Source organism: Suncus etruscus, chromosome 4 (genome assembly GCF_024139225.1).
Source record: "Suncus etruscus isolate mSunEtr1 chromosome 4, mSunEtr1.pri.cur, whole genome shotgun sequence".
Taxonomy (NCBI): Eukaryota; Metazoa; Chordata; class Mammalia; order Eulipotyphla; family Soricidae; genus Suncus; species Suncus etruscus.
In genome coordinates, this window is record NC_064851.1 from 166,613,926 (window position 1) to 166,637,157 (window position 23,232).

General features: G+C 43.0%; 1 protein-coding gene across 1 annotated transcript in view; it reads left to right on the forward strand.

Moving 5' to 3' along the window:
* The window catches only part of SEMA6A (semaphorin 6A), a 98,825-nt gene extending 79,960 nt beyond the window's left edge, over positions 1-18,865 (forward strand). Inside the window, exons 7-15 of the mRNA XM_049771453.1 lie at positions 4,215-4,305; positions 7,995-8,114; positions 8,823-8,911; positions 9,803-10,020; positions 14,047-14,178; positions 15,655-15,810; positions 17,601-17,777; positions 18,371-18,511; positions 18,781-18,865. Of these exons, the coding sequence (XP_049627410.1) occupies positions 4,215-4,305; positions 7,995-8,114; positions 8,823-8,911; positions 9,803-10,020; positions 14,047-14,178; positions 15,655-15,810; positions 17,601-17,777; positions 18,371-18,511; positions 18,781-18,865 (1,209 nt within the window). The remainder of the gene's footprint in view (positions 1-4,214; positions 4,306-7,994; positions 8,115-8,822; positions 8,912-9,802; positions 10,021-14,046; positions 14,179-15,654; positions 15,811-17,600; positions 17,778-18,370; positions 18,512-18,780) is intronic.
* Positions 18,866-23,232: the final 4,367 nt, after the last annotated feature.

Sequence of the window (23,232 nt, forward strand, 5' to 3'; positions counted from 1 at the left end):
TTGCATTTGTATGTTTTGTTTCTTCATTACAAAATAAGATATATGCAGTGTGCATAAGAATTCGTTCATAAGTTTTGTTTTTACTATAGTCAGACCCTCCAGTGGTCTGAGGGACAGTGAACTGGCCCCCTGTTTAAAAAGTTTGAGGACCCCTGGTAGACTCTTAAGCAAACAGGGTGGCTTTAAAGAAACTTCCTGGAATTAATTATAGTCGGAAAAGGCATGTCATTTCTCTGAAACTGTTTCTGGGGGCTTAGAGTGAATGGCATGATTGACTAGGGCACAACAGGCTCTATAAGAACCACTTTCCTCCCAGCAGCAAATCCCAACACTGGATTTCGGCTGACTCAATCTCAGTGTCCAGGGCCTTTCTGCGGATCCTTCCTCTTTGTGCAAGTACCCAAATTGGTTCTTCGTTTTGCAGTTTTCAGATCTGTAGTCAAACCTTGCAGATACTCGGTGATAAACAAAATGCCCAACAACTGTAAAGTTTGGGCCACAGAGGATTACAAAAAGATGCATAAAGTAGAGATTAGTGAATGGATGTAGAGATGCTGAGATTTTATATGATAGGAAATGGACGAGATGTAAGGTAGAGACTTACATCTCTTTTGAGGGGGGGGGTGTTGGGCCACACTCAGTGACACTCAGGTGTTACTCAGGCTATGCACTCCGAAATTGCTCCTGGCTTGGGAGACCATATGGGACGCCGGGGGATTGAATTGTGGTCTGTCCTAGGTTAGCGCATGCAAGTCAGATGCCCTACCTCTTGTGCCACTGCTCCAGCCCCTAGTCCACACTTAACACTGATGACATATTCTCAGAACTGCTGCTTTCTGCCACTCAACTCAGAACTCTGGTCTTAGAATAATACTATTTCTTTGAACATTGGCTTGATTTTGTTTTTCTCGTTGGTATTATAATGAAACAACATCAAACCAAACAATTTATTGGAGGACTTGAGGTTTATGTTGACCAAAGTAGGTCAACCGATAGCTCACCAATAGCTCCTTTTCTACTCAGTTCATTGTGAGTGAGAATTCTGTTCTCTGAGGTTATTCAGTGCCTGCTCATATCTGTGCCATCTGATATGTCAGAGTCAGGGAATTTGCCACCGAATTTTTTGTCTGTCAGAGAATGTGAAAAGAGAGCTAGAATCCTGGAAGGATCCTGGAAAGGTTTCAGGAATTAGACCCAGAGGTGGTACCTAGTTTTATACTCTCAATCCATTGGCTAGAGCACAATCACATGATCATACCTGTGTGAAAGGGACAGTGGGAAATAAAACTTCATGTCTTCTGACTGCTTGTGGATCATTTCCTCGCCGCCACTCCCCTGGACCCTCAGATCCGCCAGGCCAAAGAAGCTGTAGGTGCCCAGGCAGGCTGAGAAAGGCCTCACCATCCATCCACCATCATCCACCACGATCCAGAACTTTTATTAATATAATTAATACTTCACAGTACCTGACTTTGCCACCTGTAGAAAAGCAAGACTTTACATTACATGTGCAATCTCTTGTCTCCATATTTTCAAATCGAGTTTAATTTCTTGCCTTCATTCCTCTTTTCCTTTTTCGTTTCCCTCTCTCTCTCCCTTTCCCTCCTTTCTCCCTCTCCAATTTCTCTCCCTCCCTCCTCTCCCACCTCTCCCTCCTCTCTTCTTCCTCTCTCTCTCCCTCTCCCTCTCCCACTCCCTCTCCCTCTTCCTCTCAGCCTCAGGGTCACCTCAGACAAGCTCTCAGACAGACAGGCCTGTGTTGGGCTTTCAATGGTGGGTGGGCCAAATGGCAGCTACTATCTTTGACCCAAGTCCTCCTTCCAATCTATGCTCTTCGAGATTTAAGATGTGCTTCCTCCCAAATATAAAGGTAGCCTCCTCCATCTCTTATTTTCTTCAATTACTTTTTTTTAATTCAGTTTTATTTACTTGTTCTACTTTTATATATATGTATACACACACATATACATACATATTTTCTTTATCCTCACCAGTTTTGGTTCTGCTTGGTATGAAAACCAAGAACAAAAAGTCTTGCCTGTGATAAAAGCTCAGGTCAAAATCAGAGCACAGAGACTATGTAACCTGTCATTGTTACCCACAATAGCACCAGCAATATACTACGACACCATTCACTTTTGCATAGGCACAGTAAAAAAGGGGAAACATAGACACAAAAACAAGATCTTATCTTCTAGGGATAAGAACTTATACTTTTTATAATACAGGGGCTCCTCCCACCCTGAACATGTGTCATGTGGATACAACTCAGTCTCCATGAGATTGGACAGTGCTAGCCCAACCCTGAACCCCAGATCCCAGATGTAGAATGGATACAGCTCCCTGCAACAACACCAGGAACCAAACTCCGCTGGGAAATTTCTAACACAGCTCTGGCAACCAACTTGCGCCAGTTCTGATGTGACACCCCGACAATATGGAAACAACAATGTGATCTAAGAGCAGTAAGAGAAAATCAGAAGACACGGCATCCTTTGGTCTGTGCAAGAACCAAGAGTGCTAACTACAGAAGACTGACAACCATGACTGGGCAGAACTTATCCTGGGACCAATAAGAAAAACCTTACCCTAGGTTGGAGCCTAGGACTTGTACAAAAATCAAGATCTTTAGTCACAGAGGCTAGACTTTGACAATGGATACTGAACAGAACTTTTGGAGCCATAAGGAAGACTCTATCTTGGGCTTCGTCCTAGGATTTGAGCAAAAACCAAGACCACCCATTACAGAAGATGGATTACAACAACAATGATGGAACAGAACTTCTAGAACCATAAAGGCTCGATCCTACACCTTGTCCTATGACCTGTGCAAATACCAAGATCTCTAGCTACAGAGGACATTTAATCATCTACAACTGAGTGGAAAGTTTCCTGGCATCACAAAAAAGACCTTGGGGAGAGGCAATGAACAGGTACGAAGCCAGTGGTTGTTCCCATGACAGAATGCTTCAAGGGCGGAGAAACCCTGAATCTCTTAGGCCAAGGGAATTCCCTTTCTTACTGCCCCAATACTTACTGATCCTATGCAAAAAAAAAAAAGGGAGGGGCACAAAACCATACCACATCAGCACTCCTTTTTTCAATTTTTTTCTCTTCTTTTTCTTTTTTACTTCTCTTTTCTCTATTTTTTTCTTCTTTCTTTTCTTTCCTTTTTTCACTCTTGTGGTTATTATTTGGTAACACTTTGCTGCTTGGTGGTCTTTATTTTTTTTTTGGTAGCTGCTTTTTTCTTCTTTTTTCTTTGTCCCCTTCCAGCAGAGCCACACAATGCGAATCATCTTGTTCTACCTCATGAATTGCAGGGAAAATAAAAATGAATGGTACCAGGACCAAACAACCCTATGAAAATTGAGTGGAATTAAAAAAATGATCTGACTTAAACATCAAACCTAAAGTCAACAACAGAATCTATCTACAACAAGCTATACACAAAGGGGAACAATTTCACTAGCACTCTGGGAAACAAAGGGGAGATAGAGGACACATGCTGGGAGAAGGGGTGGAGGGAGGGAGGACAACCCTGGTGGTGAGAATGGCCCCATTCATTGTCACTATATACCTTAAATACTACTGTGAAAGATTTGTTATTCACTCTTTGGTCACAATAAAAATTATTATTAAAAAAAAAGATGTGCTTCCCAAGTGATTAAGTCCTGTTTGCATTCATGTACCTGTGCTGCTCCCTCACTGTTCTGCAAGCTCACCTGAGGATGAATTCCAGAGTCTTCTATTGGGATTTAACCCACGAAGACAGGTCTCTGGCAAAACAAAACCAAAAACTGAGGTCATTATCTATAGAGTTTATGACTCAATAGATAATTCCGGAGGGAATGGAGGAGGAAGGGGAGTAAATTTTCCACATGATTGCCTCAGAAATTCCTTTTCCAAGAAGAAGATACTGATGTCTGGGTCATTCCAGAAGGATACAAAAATCTATTCATTGTAACGCTTAAGAGCCAAGCAGATGAAGTTGAATTTTAGACACTCCAAACTGTAGAGCCTTTGTCAAAGTGACTTAGTCTCTATAAACTTTAGTTTTCTCATTTGACACAAAAAAATACATTTCACCCAATATTTGAGGATTATTTGTTCCAACCATATGAATTATTCAATGCCTGAAGTGCCTTATTGCTATTGGGTGTTACGACTATTGTTGGTGGTGGTTGTTTCTAATGGATCCCTATTTCATTTAGATGGATACTTTGGAACCTTTGGGGGATGAATTTAGTGGAATGGCTAGATGCCCTTATGATGCCAAACATGCCAACGTTGCACTCTTTGCAGGTAAGGGACCTGATTTCTTTTCATTGCATTTGCTTTTGCATGTTAAGCCTGTTTGCGAATCTGCTCTGGAGAATTCGCAGAGTCACAGTTGTATGTGGATTCTCTGGTGAATATGGTAATTAAGAATGTCTTTTCCATTTGAAATTAGTATGGAAATGGTACTTTTTCTTCTTAAAAGAAGTCTGTGCCAGACTTCCTTAGACTTCCTTATTCTTGGACACCTTCAGAATGAGTTAACAGCTTTGCACTGACCCTGTGACATATCCATGAAGGCACGTTTGGCCTTGAATAATAGAATATCCCAGCTCAAGTCACAGATATTTATTTATTATTTGAGCTAGGACAGATTTGGGGTTGATTTGATCAAACAACTCAATAATATCACCCAGGATGACTGCCCTTGTTTCAGTCTCTCTTTGATTTCATTCTTTTTTTGTTATTGTTTGCGGGGGCACTCTACAGTGCTCAGGGGTTACTCCTGGTTTTGTGCTCAGAAATTGCTCCATGGTTTGGGGGACCATATGGAATGCCAGGTATCAAATCTGCATCCATCCTGGGTCAGCCCCTCTGATTTCATTCTTTTAGAGAGACTCACTGCACTCTCTTTTACAAAATGACTCAACCCCAATTAGGGCTATGTATTTATCTACATACAGAAGGAAGGAAGAAAGAAAGGAAGCTTCTGGAAGGTTTTCTCTCTTGAGAGGTGAGGCTACATACCCTCCAATACTGTTGACCTTATTAGGTGTCATGTCATGCCTGTTTCTGACTGAGGGACTTTAATGGCTAAGGAGACAATATTGTTTAATTTGGTTAAACACAGGACCTCCATACTCACACCTTTCCACTGCAATGACTCTAATGGAGCAACAAATAAGTCATTATTTTCCATTTGAATTTTTCTTCATGATTGCCTCAGAAATTCCCTTTCCAAAGAGAAGATACTGATGTCTGGGTCATTGAAATTTCTAAATATGAGAGTATGTGTGAGTGTGGGCTTTAATTAGGAATTTATTTAGGAATTCACTGCCAGCTGCATATATGCAGGGGGTGTAGGAAAAGTGGTTGTATAATTATGATTGCTGCACCATGCAATAAAGCAACTAGCTACAATTTTTATCATAACAGCTGGGGTGGGGTGTGTGTTCTTCTGTAGCTATTGCAGACAGTTAGGGCTTTGATTATGAAACAAGATGGGCTTCTTGAATCCCACCCTGACTTTTGAGCCTGAATTTGCAACCAATGGTTGTAGAAAAGAGTGAATCCCATTAAGCCAGAAAGATCCTTGATTCTTCTCCAGAAACAAAAACACAGTAAGCACTGGGAAATCTCATAAGAAACAAGAAGTTTTGAAAACCTGTTTGTTAGCATGAGCTAACAAGCCTGAGTGAGTTCATTCTCAAGTGCATAACTTTCATGGCAGCACTTTCTGACCCTTGAACCTACTGTAGTTGGGAACATGATGATGTGGTCTGCAGAAGAGAGTTTAAATTACATTGTCAAGTTAAAAAGGACTTATAGCGATAGAGCAAGGACATCAGCTTGGAGTGAGGCAGTAGAGGTAAGACAATGCTGAGATGTTATGCCTTCCCCCATTTACCCTCCAGCTGGTGTTCTGAGTCATTTTCTAGAGGATGCTTAAACTCTCACTAATGCTCATTTCTTATTAGTAGAAGATCCTTATAATGGGGTTGTCTTATTAGCAAGAGGCTATGCTTTTTTATAAATAGAAGTTTTGGTGAAATACTTGATGTTGAATGTCAGATTTAAAGTATATAGGAGAAGTATACACACACACACACAAACACACACACAACACACACACACACACACAAAACTTCCCACATACACTTCCAAAATATCTATCTCACCTGACACTATGATTCTAAGAGGAAAAGTTGTCATTTTTTAGATGTTAATTAGTAGAGTTTTTATCATCTTTAAATATAATCAAAATTATCCATACTTGATATAAGGCTGTTAATCTAATATCCAGACAACTCTAATTAGAAACAGTAAATTTTAATTCTTTGAAACTGAAAAGTATGTATCAGGGACTTTACTTAGATATGTTTGCCTAAACTTACTTTAAAAAATGCTTTTATGACAAATAAGTCACATTGAGACATTAGTAAGAAATAGGGATGTAGGGGCGGAGAAATAGCATGGAGGTAAGGCATTTGCCTTGCATGCAGAAGGTCGGTGGTTCGAATCCCGGCATCCCATATGCGCAGGGGTCTCAAACTCGCAGCCCGCGGGCCGTTTGCGGCCCTCCGTACAACATTTTGTGGTCCTGCCCTAGAGGAATCATTTTTTTGTTTTGTTTTGTTTTAGTTGTTTGGGTCACACCCACTAATGTTCAAGGCTTACTACTGACTTTGCACTCAAGGATCACCCCGACTTTGCCTCCTGTGGCCCCCAGGTAAATTGAGTGTGAGACCCCTGCCATATGGTCCCCTGAGCCTGCCAGGAGTGATTTCTGAGCCCAAAGCCAGGAGTAACTCCTGAGCGCTGCTGGGTGTGACCCAAAAACAAAAAACAAAAACAAACAAAAACTAAGAAATAGGGATGTGATTTAACTGTATGTATAATTGTATAATTATAACTGTATGTATAATTGTGTGTATAGTATATGTTAATGTATATATTCACATATTTTATATTAATATTTCATAGATATGTTTGAATACAGAAACTTTATTTTAATCCATATGCTGAATCAAAGTACCAACTATGTGTAACAAAACCAAGATTTACAAAAAAAAAAGATACTTTTAAACTTATTCAACAAGTGAAAAAGTTCGATGAGTACCTTGGCATACAATTAGTGAAGATAGTTAATCATTAAAAATGAACTAAGGAAAAATTTAAATATAAGCATTGTTTTGTATGAAGAATGTTAGCAAGATCAGTAAAAGAACCTATGTTCTTTAATGTTAAAGATGAAATCTTTGGTCTTCATTCTTTTGCCTTGCCTATGTGTTACAGCATAGATCCCCAAAAGCTTAAATTCTTCAAGAAAGCCCATTCGAACACAGGTCACCTCCATCCCCCTTTCTTCACTTTGGCATGCTTCCAGGGAATGATTTTTTGCAGCTTTGGAAATACCAAAACAAGTATCTCTTACTTATGATAGATTGGCAGGACATGGAGATCCTTGTGACTCTCAGATGGCAGAATAATTTAATCAGCAATTTTTCACTGAGGGGTCCTCCCTTTCTTCAGTTCTTCCACCAGGCTGAGGTGAGTGGCTGAGGACCCACTCACACATGCTCTGGTGCACCAGTCAGCTTTGATCCTTTCCTGGCTCACACTGGCTGCAGTTTACCAAGGGAGGTGGCAGGAGCAGTGTACAAGGTGTCTTGGCCTTGAGACACCCGTGAAGGTCCATCTAATCAAGTGAAGCACAAGGCGTTTTTCATTTGCCCTGCTGCTGAGCTGCTTCTGCTTCAGCAGCAGCCTAGAAATTGCCATGCAATTTAAAAAATGAAATATGTTTCATCTCTCATGATCCCAATTCTAAATGGTGAGGAACGCTGGCCAGCTATTTTCCCAGCAACGCCTGGATGTGTCCCAGTTGTCCTATCTCATTTGCCTGAAGGCAGGAAGCAATCTGAGCGATGTCACTCCGCTGTCCCATACGTGCTCTCTCGCTCTCACCAGTTCATCTCTGTTCTTTCTTTTCTAAGATGGAAAACTCTACTCGGCCACGGTGACTGATTTCCTTGCTATTGATGCAGTCATTTATCGGAGTCTTGGGGACAGCCCAACTCTACGAACCGTCAAGCATGATTCAAAATGGTTGAAAGGTAAACAAGTGAAAGAGGAAAAGCTGTGTGTTTGGGGTGGGAGGGTTGTACACAGATCTTAAGGGAGATTTAGACAGACCCAATTGTAGCTTCATTTTAGTGGTGGAGTTTGACACCCAAGAAAATGGAAAATGCCTCTTTCGTCTCCACTGATTTTCCTGCCCCTTTGCACTTCTCCCAAGTTTCCTGAGTATTAGCATGAAAATCAATGATATAGCCTCTCTGTGTTTCTTTGTTTCTGTCTCTCTCTCCGCTTATCTCTCTTGTCTGTCTCTCTCGCTCTCGCTCTCTCACTCTGCTTCAGAGCCCTACAAGGAAGAAATTAAATAGTTAATTTCTGGAAAATGGGAGTGCAGGTGGTTGGAAAAGCAAAATAAAACCTGTTCCCTTTCCACAGTTAACTAGGAGATGATATAGATATAATATAATATATAACATATATATATTATAGATCCTTTCTGATATAGGCATTCTATTGTGGAAAATAAAATGACAGAAACATGCAAAACTCACTTACTCTTCCTTGCTGATGGCTACTGCTTCTAATTTCTCAAATCACTAGTGCTTGCTGGTTGTGAAGTCAGTAGGAATGGTTAGTGTTAGCCAAATGTCTCATGGCCCTATGCTTTTAATTAGTAACACGTGATGACATTTAAGCTCTTTTAACAGAGTGGTCTGTACCCAACTAAAGTGACTATTTGTCCACAGAACCACACTTTGTCCAAGCAGTGGATTATGGAGATTATATCTACTTCTTCTTCAGGGAAATAGCTGTGGAATACAACACAATGGGAAAGGTAAGGGCTCATTTGGGGCCAATGTTGAGAAGTTTGAAAAACATTGAATCTAATGATAAGACCATCCTTAGGCGAATTATCAAGAAACTGGTAGAAGTGAAAATGGCACTTCCTCCAGGCCTTTCTTGCATGCTTTTATCAAAGCACTAATAGATTACTTCAGGAAGCCCCTAAAATAGCTCTGTTGGGAATTTAATTCACAGATGTGGGGTTCTTTTTACATCAAGGTGTTTGTTTTGTTTTGTCTTGTTTTTAGTATCTTAAGATACTAGTTTCTAACTAGACTCAACAAATTGAGTTGCCCCTCCGAGTGAAACAAAGGGTTCTACATCCTTCAGCAAGTAAAGTCGGGGTGGGGGGGCAGGATTATCTTTGTTTGTTGGTTTGTTTCTGTCAAAAAGCTTTAGAACAATTAGGAAAGGTTTATTTCAACTGTTTTTATCAAAGAGGAAGTAATAGACCACTACGTTGGAAGGCAGTAATTCAAGGACAGGGTGGCTGGCCCAGTTAGAGGGATCCCAAGTAAGAGATTTCAGGCTCAGGGAGAGCCAACAAGGATGGCCAGAGCTGGTGCATATAAAATGTGCTTTTGTTTGAAGAAATAAAAAGCTAAGCAGTCTGTATGGAAATTACTTTCTGGGTCTGGGAGCTGGTGCCTTGAAGGATTTATGGCTCGGAATTAAATGCCACTGCCTTATCGTTTAAAACATGATGTTGCCGGATTGAGTTGGGGGGTGATTTTTTTTTAAACTTCTACTGATTTTAGAAACACACAATTAAATTAAGTACCTGTTGTTCTCTTTCTGTTATCTAAGAAAGTCAAATTCTACTCTAATGGTCCCAAACCATGAAAGCACAGGTGCATCTCATTTTTTTGTGTTTCTCCTGCAGGTAGTTTTCCCAAGGGTCGCTCAGGTGTGCAAGAATGACATGGGAGGGTCGCAGCGAGTGCTAGAGAAACAGTGGACCTCTTTCTTGAAGGCTCGGCTCAACTGCTCTGTGCCTGGAGACTCTCATTTTTATTTCAACATCCTTCAGGCAGTCACAGATGTGATTCGTATCCACGGTCGTGATGTCGTCCTGGCAACCTTTTCCACACCCTATAACAGGTAACCAAGGCCTAGTTGGTTGACCTCATTGGCAGTGTTGGCTCATCATCTCTTCCTGGCTTCCCTCTCCCAGGGGGTACCTGCTGCTTGCACAAGATTAGCAGTCCCGGAAAAATTGCCTCTCTCTGTTGGTAGTGCAGAAGTGCTTGATACTGAGTGCTCATCAACAGATTAGCAGTCATCTGTGAGGTATTGATAGATTAAAATTGGGGGCAGAGGAATTAGACAGATTTTAACAGTATCTTTAGTTATAAGCCTGGTACTATGGATGCTCTTCATGTGTTCCCTCTGATTCTCTCCAGTCATCTTGGGAATGGATTCCTGTTGTCTTCTCTTTATACTGAACTCAACTGCACTGTCATGTTCAGGTTCTTGTCAGAGGCCACACTGGCATTCAGGCCATGCTGGCACTCTCCTTTGAGGTGATGTCATCTAACCTTCTGATTCTAAATATTTCTGCAACAAGATCATTTCTGAAACATAATCACTGGAGGCTTTTTCTAACACCAACAGAGTGAAATTTAGGATTGAGGTGGGTTGGTCTTGTCACTTCTCCTAAGGAACTCTGCTGTTATCAAGGAACTTGGCTCCTGACCAGAGAATCTGACCAGCAAGGTCTCTAGGGAAGAGAAGTCATCAGAGCTGCAAATACTGTGTGCTACTCCTGGTTGGTTTGTTTTGGTTTGGGTTGCTTTGGTTTTTTGCTTATTTAAGTTAAGACATGGAGCAATGGAATAACTCACTCAGCTACACACCTAGAGCAGTAGAAGTGTGTGAAGCTAAAGAGCAGGGGTGGGGTGAGGAAGGTGGCTCAGCGGGAGAGCACTTGCTTTGTAGGTGTCAGATGCTAGGTCCTGTTCCTGGCACTGCCAAAAGAAAAAGATCAGAAGAAAGGAACTTGGTTTCCTGGGATGTCAGTGTCCCAGACCTTCCAGGTCTGAACACTGTTGTAAGGAAATCATCATGATCTGATCGTGAGCTCAGGAAACACATGGCAGTTGTATATCATTGTGGGTGGGAGCACCAACTCCTTAAGCAGCCCAATACCTGCAAATGGGGTCACAAAGATAGTACTTGGGTTAAGGAGCAGCCTTGCGTGCCTAAGACTGCTCCAGGTTAGATCCCCAGAGCCATGTGGTCTCATACATGGGGAGGATTAGTAGATGGCATTTCATTCTGTGAGAAATGCATACAAATTAGGGAGAATCCAGAACAGAACAAACTGCAGCGAGGACTGGAAAGATAGTACAGCAGGTAGGACACTTGTCTAGCACATAACCAACCAGGATGCGGTCCCTAGTACCCAGTCTGGTTCCCTGAACACTCCCAGTAGTGATCCCTCAGCACAGAGCCAAGAATAAACTCTGAGCACCACAGGTTGTCATACAGACACACACACACACACACACACACACACACACACACACACAATGATGTTTCTGAAGAGCAAAGGTCAATAACCATTGAAGACATGAAAATCTGAGCTCAGACTGAGGCAACAAGTAGTGGTTAGATTCAGTAAGCTTGAGCCCGCTCTAGGGAGTTTTAGACTTAATAGTAGAAAATACATAGGAGTTATGCTTTGGACTAGTGAAAACAACAATCAGTGTTTTGGTAGTTGAGAAAATAGCAGCTATCGGGATTTCTGAGCACATTTACTATTCGTTTTTGAAAGGATAAGAGTAGATTCCTGTAGAGAGTATTTTCTTCAAAGGGTGTTAAAACAACCACTTACTGCATGGTTCTGCATCTCAAAGCCATATCTGTTCAGTAGAATCAGAAAATCGTAATTAAAAAATTATCCCCCCCCCCAAAAAAAATTATCCCCATTTTGATCCCCATCCTATCCTTCTCACATGCAGACTTGATCATGTCAAACAGTTTCAGATCTTCAGACTTTTCATGGGGATAAAAGTCACAATCCTGGGCTTGCCTCATTAGACCCCTTCATGATCGGAGCCATCACCTTCTGCCTCCTTGAGTTTGAATGTTCCCTGTTTGCCACACTCTCTTCTGCCAGGTCTCCCCCTCCAGCCGTTGTCTATGCCAGTGAACCCAGGGACTGCTCCAAGACTCAGCTTGTGTCACCTCCCAAGGCACCTTGGGCACATACTTAAAAGCTGCTCTTGCTGGTCTGTCCTACATTAGTGGTACAATAGCAGCAGCAGTAGTCGTTAACATCAAAGTTGTCATCAAATTCGAGGCATACAACACTGTTGCTTTGCTTGCCACTGCATTGATCCTTGAAGCAACTGGGAATGGGACTCTACTGCATATTTATTGCTTGAGATTCGCGATTCCCTAAGTCTATATGAACAGAAGGAATTGAAGGAACAGCAAAGGAGCGAAAGAAGGAATAATAAGATCAAAACCTTGGGAAGACTGAAAAACCCTTGAAGGCCTTTAGTTATGAAGTGCTTCACGAGGTCCATTAAGCCATACTTATACATTTTTCTTAATATAAAAGTAAATACGTACATCTACTTTCAAGAAAGGGAGGTATGAAATATGGATACTAAATTCTAAAAATAAATAGAAATCATTCTTATATGCTGGATTCTGTGCATGATAGATCTCTATATATGAAACATACATATATTGTAATATATAACATTAAAATTTTATAAATCCTACAACCTCATTTAAAATAAATTTTATTCTCTTCTATTTCTTAGAGAATAAACATGGGTGACCGTTATGCCATTAAGAATAGTATCGGTTCACCTAATCATCTTTTTAGGTACTCCAAAATCCCATCAATAATTGTAGAAACAAGTATTCAGGGGCTGGAGAGATAGCATGGAGGTAAGGCGTTTGCCTTTTTTTTTTTTTTTTTTTTTTTTTTTTGGTTTTTGGGCCACACCCGTTTGACGCTCAGGGGTTACTCCTGGCTATGTGCTCAGAAATCGCCCCTGGCTTGGGGGGACCATATGGGACGCCGGGGGATCGAACCGCGGTCCGTTCCTTGGTAGCGCTTACAAGGCAGACACCTTATCTCTAGCGCCACCTTCCCGGCCCCAAGGCGTTTGCCTTTCATGCAAGAGGTCATCGGTTCGAATCCCAGCGTCCCATATGGTCCCCCGTGCCTGCCAGGAGCAATTTCTGAGCATGGAGCCAGGAGTAACCCCTGAGCACTGCCGGGTGTGACCCAAAAACCACAAAAAAAAAAAAAAAAAAGAAACAAGTATTCATTGGTTGTCTCTGCTCGGGGTGATGGCTCATGCCAGTGGGAATCCCTCATGTCACCGTAGAATGTCCTGCCTTCACTGTCTTCTCCGTAAAAGCTTGGTTAAAACTCCCTGATGACTGACATTTATTTTTACAAAATCAAGGGGCAGCCATAGTCAAAAGCAAACGTGGGTTCAAACCACGTACCCACGTGCATGCCTAGTTTTTGCCTGCTCATGGCCGATAGGCTAGGGAAGGAAATCCCCACGTCCTTCCAGAAGGGCCAGGCCATGAAAGTCTGAGTAGAGTTCGCCATCATCATTACTCTTCAGTACTTAGTACTACCTTTTATTTGGGACTTACTGGTGCTTCACAGACTTCTCTGAGCAGGAAGTTCAAATTGAAATGTGCAGAGACCATCAGGAAATAGTCACATGCTCACTCCTGGAATTCTTGGCTGGAGAAACCCAAATTTAAAGAATCGAATGTGTGCCTTGGGGCCTTTTTACCTTAAGTTGGCCACAATATTTATGGTACAAAATGGTTTTCAAATACTTCACCTCTAGGTTACCAAAGGCTGAGGTTGGAAATTTCTTGATCATTCTAAGTCACCCGCTTGACTTGAAAAAGCATGAGTCCAGCACAAGAAATAACGAGGTTTGATTCTCTCTGGGCTCACTGCCTTTTCTCTAGGGTCATGGCTATTGGGACAGAATCAGATTCTCTTGGCATTAGGATCCCTCCCATGCACAGTGCACAAAGGATGGCTGCAGAGGGAGGCTACGTGGCATGAGGGTGTCCGCAATGCATGCTTTGGTGTAAAGCCTGGTGACTCTCACATGGAATGTTCTGTTGCAGCATCCCTGGCTCTGCCGTCTGTGCCTATGACATGCTTGATATTGCCAGTGTTTTCACCGGGAGGTTCAAAGAACAGAAGTCTCCAGATTCTACCTGGACCCCGGTTCCTGACGAGCGTGTGCCTAAACCCAGGTATGCACTCAGCTATCTGGCCACTCTCTGCTTGTAGAAATGGGGCCACAGTGTCTGACAGGGAACTGCTCACATCCTACCAATCAGCCCCCATGGCTATAGCTGCCAGACACTGGAAAGATCTGGCAGGGCATCAACCCGCCTTCCAAACCCCTAACCTGCACTTGTTTTCCAAATCCCTTCTCTCTAGTCGGGTACCTTACCTTACTCTTACCCTTTACCTTTACCTTACCTTACCTTACCTTGCCATCTGTGTTTTGGTTTTTTATTTTGGTGGTCAGACCCACAGTGCTTAGAGGATACTCCCAGCTCACTATTTGGGAGTCACACTCCTGGTAATACTGGAGGACCACATGATGTTGGTGGATCAGATCGGGGCTGCCTGCATACAGAGCACATGCTCCGGTCCCATCTCTTTGACTGACCTCTTTCTCTGCTTTGTCCTTTGTAATACTGGGGTGACAGGACCTTTCTAGTCCAGCCAACTCCTGCTAGAAGGCTGAGGAAACTGAGGTGCAGAGAAGTTGGGTAGTAGCTGGCTAGATTCCTCCCGTTAGCAGGAAGGAGAGAGAAGCCAGACTTAGGTTTCAGAAGGACTTTTGTAAAATGCCCCTTTGCCAGGGCAGAACTCTAAGTGCTTTTTTTCCTTGCTGGCCTGTGTTTGTTTTCCTTTTCCTTTTGGCACCTGCTGGCCTCATCTCTGGTCCCTCAGAGGCCTCAGGAAGCTTGCAGGAGCTGCCTAGTCTTAGTTTCTTCTCTCTACCTCAAATCCAACAACAGCTGAAAAACATAGCTCAAATGTTTTCTGACCTCCAGCTCAGGGAGGTGTGTTTTGTTTGTTTGTTTTAATTTTTATTGTGGTCAAAATGAATTACAAATCTTTCACAGTAATATTTAAGGTATATAGTGACAATGAAAGAGGGGCATTTGCACCAGCAGTGCTGTCCTCCATCCACCCTTGTTCCCAGCATGCATCCCATATCTCCCTCCTTTACCCCTCAGGAAGGTGGTTTTAAAGTGTCTCGCTGACAAGAATATTGGCTGTGGGCTTTTAGAATGTCTTTATCTTTTAAATTTGTGATTGGACTAACTTCAGTTTTCTCCCTTTGTGGAGCAAATATTTCAAGAACTTCTAGCTAAGGCCTGGAGTGGAGGAGTGAATAGGACAAGTAAAATACTTTCTTATAGGCCCTACACCTGGCTTAAGGCTCCTGATTGGTTCCTGGGGCTTGATGGGATGTCGGAGAAGCATCATGCTTTCCCCTAAGTGAGGTTGAACTTCCCTGGCAGTGGCTCCTCTGGGAAGTGAAGTGGTGACCAGAGAAAGCAAAGCTTGTTTTATTTGGTGGTATTCTGCACAGTTGAAGTTCCTCTTAGCCACTCTGCCTGTGCCAGATGCTTATGCAGTAGTTCATTAAGAGACTATATGCCAGGAAGCATGCCCGCTCCCTGCCAGCCTTTTGCTTCTCTCCTCAGGCCAGGGTGCTGTGCGGGCTCATCCTCTTTAGAAAAATACATGACTTCCAATGAGTTTCCGGATGACACCTTAAACTTCATCAAGACACATCCGCTTATGGATGAGGCTGTGCCTTCCATCGTCAACAAGCCATGGTTCCTGAGGACCATGGTGAGGTGAGTCTCCGGCAATGTCCAAAGAGGATGTTCTCACTAGCTTCCCCATTTCCACTGCCTTCCGATGGCCAACATTCACTTTGAAATTCTACATGCATCTTCTGTTTTCTTCGCCATTTGTTCAGCTATAAAATGCTGGTGGCTTGGGTAGATACCACCCAAAGCCCATTCCCACATTTCTAGAAAGGAAAATGATGAGAGGTTTCCAGAAAGAAACATTGATGAGAGGTTACATGCCCAGAAGAGAGAGGAAATAAAGGTATTTTCCAAGTTAGTGCTGGAGCACACTGGGCACAAAAGTGGAGTGGTGAATGGAACATTTGCACAAGCACACCAGCCTGATAGGATACTTCAGCAGTTGTTTTGTAAAGGGGTAACCAACAGGAACAACCGCTTAGAGATGGGTGATCTTTCGTTTGCCCACTTTTATTGAGCATTTATTTAGAGCTTCCTTCCACACACGTTCAACAGGTACTGTACAGTCATGGCCGTCATCGTAAGTGTAAACTTCGCTTTCATTTTGACACTACAGCTTCCTGGAAACTCAGGATGCACTGGGCCTGCAGCTGGATTCAGGGCAGAGCACCTGCCTGGCAAAATTGAGGCTGGAAGTTGAAGCGCCTTTCCTGACCACATGCACTGAGCCCACTGACTCTGCTACTTGGGATTCCTCACAGCATAACAAAAGTCTGTGATCTAGGACCAGAATGATAGATAGTATAGCTGCTAGGATCCCGGGCACCAGCAGAAGTAATTCCTGAGTGCAGAGCCAGGAGTAACCCCTGAACATTACCTGGTATGGACTCCTCCACAAAAAATTGTGTAATTTGGGGTATTTATGAGCCTCACAACCAAAAGTGTGGAAGTACCTTGGCTTGGTTCTGTGTGTGTGTGAGAGAGAGAGAGAGAGACAGACAGAGACAGAGACAGACAGAGACAGAGAGAGATTCATGGTTTTGATCATGGTGCTTATTACTACAGGAAGGTACTCACGGAGCACAGGGCAACTTGCGGGATCGAAAGAATGAAGGTACTGGGCTGGAGCAATAGTATGATGGGTAGGCACTTGCCTTGCATAAATCTAACCCATGTTTGGTCTCCAGTACCTTATATGATCACCAGCCCAACCAGAGGTGATCCCTGAGAGCAAAGTGAGGAAAAAGCCCTGAGCATCACTGAGTGAGTGTGGTCCAGCCAGTACAGAGGATGACAAATGGTATTTGTCTTCTACCTATGAAAGGAACTATACCCAACACCTGGTTCTAAAAGGGCAACCTTTGGTACATCTTTGTCCATTGATTCATCAGCATTCTGCCACCCAATTTTTTTCTCTCAGAAATCTCCAGAACCCACTTCAATTGCCCTGAAGGTTTCCTGAAGTTTTACTGACAAGTCTTCGCAAAGTTTCAAAAAAGGTGGACTTGGCAGCCATCGCTTTTCATTTAGTGATAGATGAATTGCTGTATTTTTTTTCCTTCCCTCTTCATAGGCCTCGCAGCCTTTCCTTGCTGCTCCTGGATGGGGTAATTGCTGAGTAGTTTCAGATGGTTAAGCCTTTCTGTTTAATATGGAACATGGCCTCTATACACAAATACCTCTTTGCTCCCCTTGGAGCCAGATTAATGCTCTGCATATGGAAATAAAGGACTGAACAGCTTGAAAATTATTTATATGCATATATTTTTCTTTGGGTTATTACTAGAAAGCTCTTCACCATTGTTTGAAGTGGAAAAGGAGACACTTTAATGACAGAGCCACAAAGAGATAAAATATGTGACCTGTCATTTCAGATACCGCCTGACCAAAATTGCAGTGGACACGGCCGCTGGGCCCTTTCAGAATCACACTGTGGTTTTCCTGGGATCAGAGAAGGGAATCATCCTCAAGTTCTTGGCCAGGATAGGAAGCAGTGGTTTTCTCAATGACAGCCTTTTCCTGGAAGAGATGAGTGTTTACAACCCTGAAAAGTGAGCAAAACATTGGACTCTTTCCTAGTCATTATTGGTGATGTATTATGACCCTTCTCATGCTGAGAACAGCATGGCAAATTTAGGCTTTATGTGTCTTGGGTGTCTTATAACACTGAACATCTTCTAATAAAATAGAAGAGATTAGCTTCTCTTTGCCAGTACTGTATGTGTCTACAGAGACATTCACTGCATGTATGCTTATATATATTTAAACATATAAATATATATAATAGATTTTTTTTTTTTGGTTTTTGGGGCACACCCGGTGGTGCTCAGGGGTTACTCCTGGCTGTCTGCTCAGAAATAGCTCCTGGCAGGCACGGGGGACCATATGGGACACCGGGATTCGAACCAACCACCTTTGGTCCTGGATCGGCTGTTGCAAGGCAAACGCCGCTGTGCTATCTCTCCAGGCCCTATAATAGATTATTGTATATAATATATGTATATACTCACACACAAGCATCTCTCTGCCCTTAAGTTTGATCAGATGGAGAGATTGATTACCCCATGGGCTGTGAAGTGGTTTGTGAGGAGGGTGGTAGCAAGAGAAGAGAACCTATAAATGATGCCCGGCCTTCTAAAACAAGGTGCAGCTACGATGGAGTAGAAGACAAGAGAATTATGGGCATGCAGCTGGACAGAGTGAGCAGCGCTCTGTATGTTGCATTCTCCACCTGCGTGATCAAGGTTCCCCTTAGCCGCTGTGAAAGACACGGGAGGTGTAAAAAGTATGTATTGGTTCTCTCTGGCCTTAGAAAGCACATGCTCTGTCTTTAAATTCCCGAGGTCTATCTCTGGGATCACCCCGCCCAGCACTACCAATCTGTCTGGTGCAGTTGGCTAAGTATCATGGTGAACAGCCCTCTAATTTCCTAAGCAGTTTGGAAGAATACCACTACCCCCCCCCCACCGCCACACCTCGCCCACCTCCCACAAATAAGAAAGTGCAGACTCAAAAAGAAGTCTTGGGTAGCTCATGTTCTGTCTCTTCCTGCAGAACCTGTATTGCCTCCAGAGACCCTTACTGTGGGTGGGTAAAAGAAGGAGGTTCCTGTGCCCATCTGTCACCCAGCAGCAGGTAAGAAGCCCCCCAGTCCAGTCCTGGAGAGAGTAAAGTGGCCTCTGGCTGAAGAGGTCCCGTCCACCCCCCACTGCCACTCAGCACTTCCAGTTCCAAACCTCACCCGTGGGACTGCTGGCCATTTTCCCAGAAAACCCCAACACCACATGTGGCAGAGTTCCAATCGATTAAGAACAGTCTGATTAAGAATAGTGAAAGGACATGCAGTGGTCGCCTCAGTATTCCCTGGAGAGAGGGACAAGCAGGCACATGCCTCGATCATCACCATGTGAGACAATTGAGCAAAGGAGCCATAGGGTACCAATTAGATTAGATGTGGTTTGTCCAACCAGAGCAGAACTGGTTCTTTTAATTGATGGTGCAGGGTTGAGAAGAGATTGCAGAGCATTTGTTATGTGTGTGCTTGTGTGGCCAGCATGATGTGTACATTCAATCAGTTGCTTTCATGACCCTATTACTCATTGGGTACTCAATCAATTCTTGACAGTTCTTTCGCAGATCAGCTAGATCTGGCCCAACCAGATGGGGTCCAGCAACCATGCCTGCTACCATTTTGGTGCTTAAAATTATTACCCTGCCTTTAAATGCTTAAGTGGCATCGGTAGAAAAGATTTCTTTTAGGATTTTGCTCTTGGGGATATGAAAGTATTCCCATAGTAGTTCACAATAGCGTTAAGTCTGCTCTGAAAATTGATGCCTACAAAGGCTTGACTGGGTAGAGAGTATTGGATCTGTTTTGTAAGTCATGGCATTAACCTACTACAGTGCAAGAGCTTTCTTTTTTTCTTTTCTTTTTTTTTTTTTTCTTTTGTGGTTTTTGGGTCACACCTGGCAGTGCTCAGGGGTTATTCCTGGCTCCAGGCTCAGAAATTGCTCCTGTCAGGCATGGGGGACCATATGGGACGCTAGGATTCGAACCGATGACCTCTTGCATGAAAGGCAAATGCCTTACCTCCATGCTATCTCTCTGGCCCCAGTGCAAGAGCTTTCGATCTTTTTTACTTACCTCAGAATTGAAGAAGAAAACATCCAAAGCACAGTGAAGCAAACTATGAAATATCCTCTTTCCTCTTTAGATGCAAGATGTGACCAAAGATTTTTTAAGACAATTATTTTTAAGACCATTTCCTTATTTTCAAGACAATCCAAGAAGTCCAGCATATACCACCCTCTTTCCTGCCAAGGGGATACATTCATATTTCAATGGCACTTACCTTGGAAAGTGGCATTTGTTACCATGAAAATAAATTTTTTTTAAAGAATCATTAACCAGGGCCTGAGAGATAGCATGGAGGTTAGGTATTTGCCTTGCATGCAAAAGGACGGTGGTTCAAATCCTGGCATCCCATATGGTCCCCCGAGCCTGCCAGGAGTGACTTCTGAGCGTAGAACCAGAGTAACCCCTGAGCGCTGCCGGGTGTGACCCAAAAACCAAAAAGAAAGGAAAGAAAGAAAGAAAGAGAGAGGGAGGGAGGGAGGGAGGGAGGGAGGGAGGGAGGGAGGGAGGGAGGGAGGGAGGAAGAGAGGAAGGAAGAAAGAAAGAAAGAAAGAGAGAGAGAGAGAGAGAGAGAGAAAGAAAGAAAGAAAGAAAGAAAGAAAGAAAGAAAGAAAGAAAGAAAGAAAGAAAGAAAGAAAGAAAGAAAGAAAGAAAGAAAGAAAGGAAAGAAAGAAAGAAAGAAAGAAAGAAAGAAAGAAAGAAAGAAAGAAAGAAAGAAAGAAAGAAAGAAAGAAAGAAAGAAAGAAAGAAAGAAAGGAGGGAGGGAGGGAGGAAAAGAAAGAAAGAAAGAAGGGAGGGAGGGAGGGAGGAAAAGAAAGAAAGAAAAGAAAGAAGGAAGGAAGGAAGGAAGGAAGGAAGGAAGGAAGGAAGGAAGGAAGGAAGGAAGGAAGGAAGGAAGGAAGGAAGGAAGGAAGGAAGATACATTAGCCATTGAAGGTACATTTGATTTTTAACATAGCAAATATATATATATATTTATATATATTAAAAAACAGACAATGGATTAAATATTTCATCAAGGTAGGATTTCAAAGTTGTTTTTTCTATTTTGCTCTTGAACGGACACTTCTATTATCTTGTGACAGAGCACAGAATTTTCCTTCAGGAGGATCACTCCTCCTGAGATCACTGCAATGTGCTTCTTTTAAAAGTCAAAGCAGACACTGAGCTTGTGAGGAGCCAGGGCAAATAGTATTGCAGATGGGGTGTCTGCCTTACCCAGCCAGCCTGAGTTCAATCCCTGGCATCTCACACAGTCCACCAGGAGTGATTCCTCAGTTGCAGAGCCAGGTATAAATCCCTGAGTACCACTGGGTGTGGCAAAAAAGAGGGGAGAGGAGTGAATGGTGCATTTGATAATTACAGATCAGAGTTTCTTGACCTGGTCCCCATGATGGCCCTTTTCAGACTTTGTTTTCTTTTTTTTTTTTTTTTTTTTTTTTTGGTTTTTGGGCCACACCCGGTGACGCTCAGGGGTTACTCCTGGCTATGCGCTCAGAAGTCGCTCCTGGCGAGGGGGACCATATGGAACACCGGGGGAATCGAACCACGGTCCATCCAAGGCTAGTGCAGGCAAGGCAGGCACCTTACCTTTAGCGCCACCGCCCGGCCCCCAGACTGTTTTCTTCCTGTGACTCCCTTGTCTTATATAGTGGTCCTTCATTCATTCTTTTTTTTTTTTTCCCTGTGTCCCCACCCACCCGTTGGAATTTCCTGGAGGGCCAAATGGAGCCCTGGTTGAGAAATGACCTCATAGACCAGTGGTCCTCAAACTACGACCCATGAACCACATGTTGTATTTGTTCCCATTTTGTTTCTTCTCTTTAAAATAAAATATATGCAATTTGCACAGGAATATCTTCATAGTTTTCGTTTTTATTATAGTCCGGCCCACCAGTGGTTTGAGGGACAGTGAACTGGCCCCCCTGTTTAAAAAGTTTGAGACCTTATCTAGTCCAGTGAACCTTGTGATCAAAAAAAAGTGAGCATGTAGAGGTGTGGGAGTTCTTAGTCAAGTAGAAGAATGGATGTGAGCAGAGATGGAACCAGTGGCTTCAGATAAAAGCAGTGTCTGGCTGTGCTCCTTCAGGGTCCCCCTCACCCACTGACTATTTATACCTTTGAACACCTGTTGTACAAATTATCACTAAGCAAAGACATAAATCAAAGCTCAGAAGGCAGGCATCAGGGTAAAAGAAATCTTTTTATATGAATGGACTTCTAGCTTGCTCATATAAGGAGTATATTTGAACATTTATGCTTCAAAAATATTTAAGAAATGCTCAGGAAATGAGAGTAAACGGAGTAATCTGTAAACAAATGAACTCTGAGTGAGATAGGAATTCAGGCCTTCTCATTGGAGATCTATACAAGACACATTTTTGTAACGTCAGAAGTAGGTTTCCAAGCTCTCAAATGTGGAACGCTTTTACAGTTTCAAATTTGGTTCATTTTTCTGCACCTGCTACTCAATTTATCAAACTGTGTTTTCTTGAGTGAAATTTGGGACTTGTTCCAGAATAATGACTAAATGTTTTCCTTTCTCTGTCCTCCCTCCCATCCCCACCCCTTGGACCCAAAAGACTGGCCTTTGAACAGGACATTGAGAGAGGCAATACAGATGGTCTGGGAGACTGCCACAGTAAGTAAGACCTTTTTATTCATGTGCAGCTTTGGGCAGGAAGCTTTTCTAGGAATGTAGAGCTTGAGTGCCCACTAGCATCATGCATAGAGAGCTGAAATTATCTTCTGGATATCAAAGAAAGGAAGGCATGTCTTTAATGTCAGAATTCCCAGAGGGGCTTCTTTAATACTGGCAACTACTTCATTATTATAAAGCTGCGGAACAAACTCACTAAAAAGGCTATTAACTATAGCTCCACTTTGGTAAGAGATATCAGCACACCCATTAAGAAAACAGAGATTTATCATTTCTTTTTTTGTTTTTTTTTTTTTTTTGTTTTTTTTTTGGTTTTTGGGCCACATTCGGCGGTGCTCAGAGGTTACTACTCCTGGCTGTCTGCTCAGAAATAGCTCCTGGCAGGCACGGGGAACCATATGGGAGGCCAAGATTCGAACCAACCACCGTAGGTCCTGGATCGACTGCTTGCAAGGCAAACGCCGCTGTGCTATCTCTCCGGACCCGCTTTATCATTTCTTTTTTTTTTTTTTTTTTTTTTTGGTTTTTGGGCCACACCCTGTGACGCTCAGGGGTTACTCCTGGCTATGCGCTCAGAAGTTGCTCCTGGCTTCTTGGGGGACCATATGGGATGCCGGGGGATCGAACCGCGGTCCGTCCTAGGCTAGCACAGGCAAGGCAGGCACCTTACCTCCAGCGCCACCGCCCGGCCCCGCTTTATCATTTCTTAAGA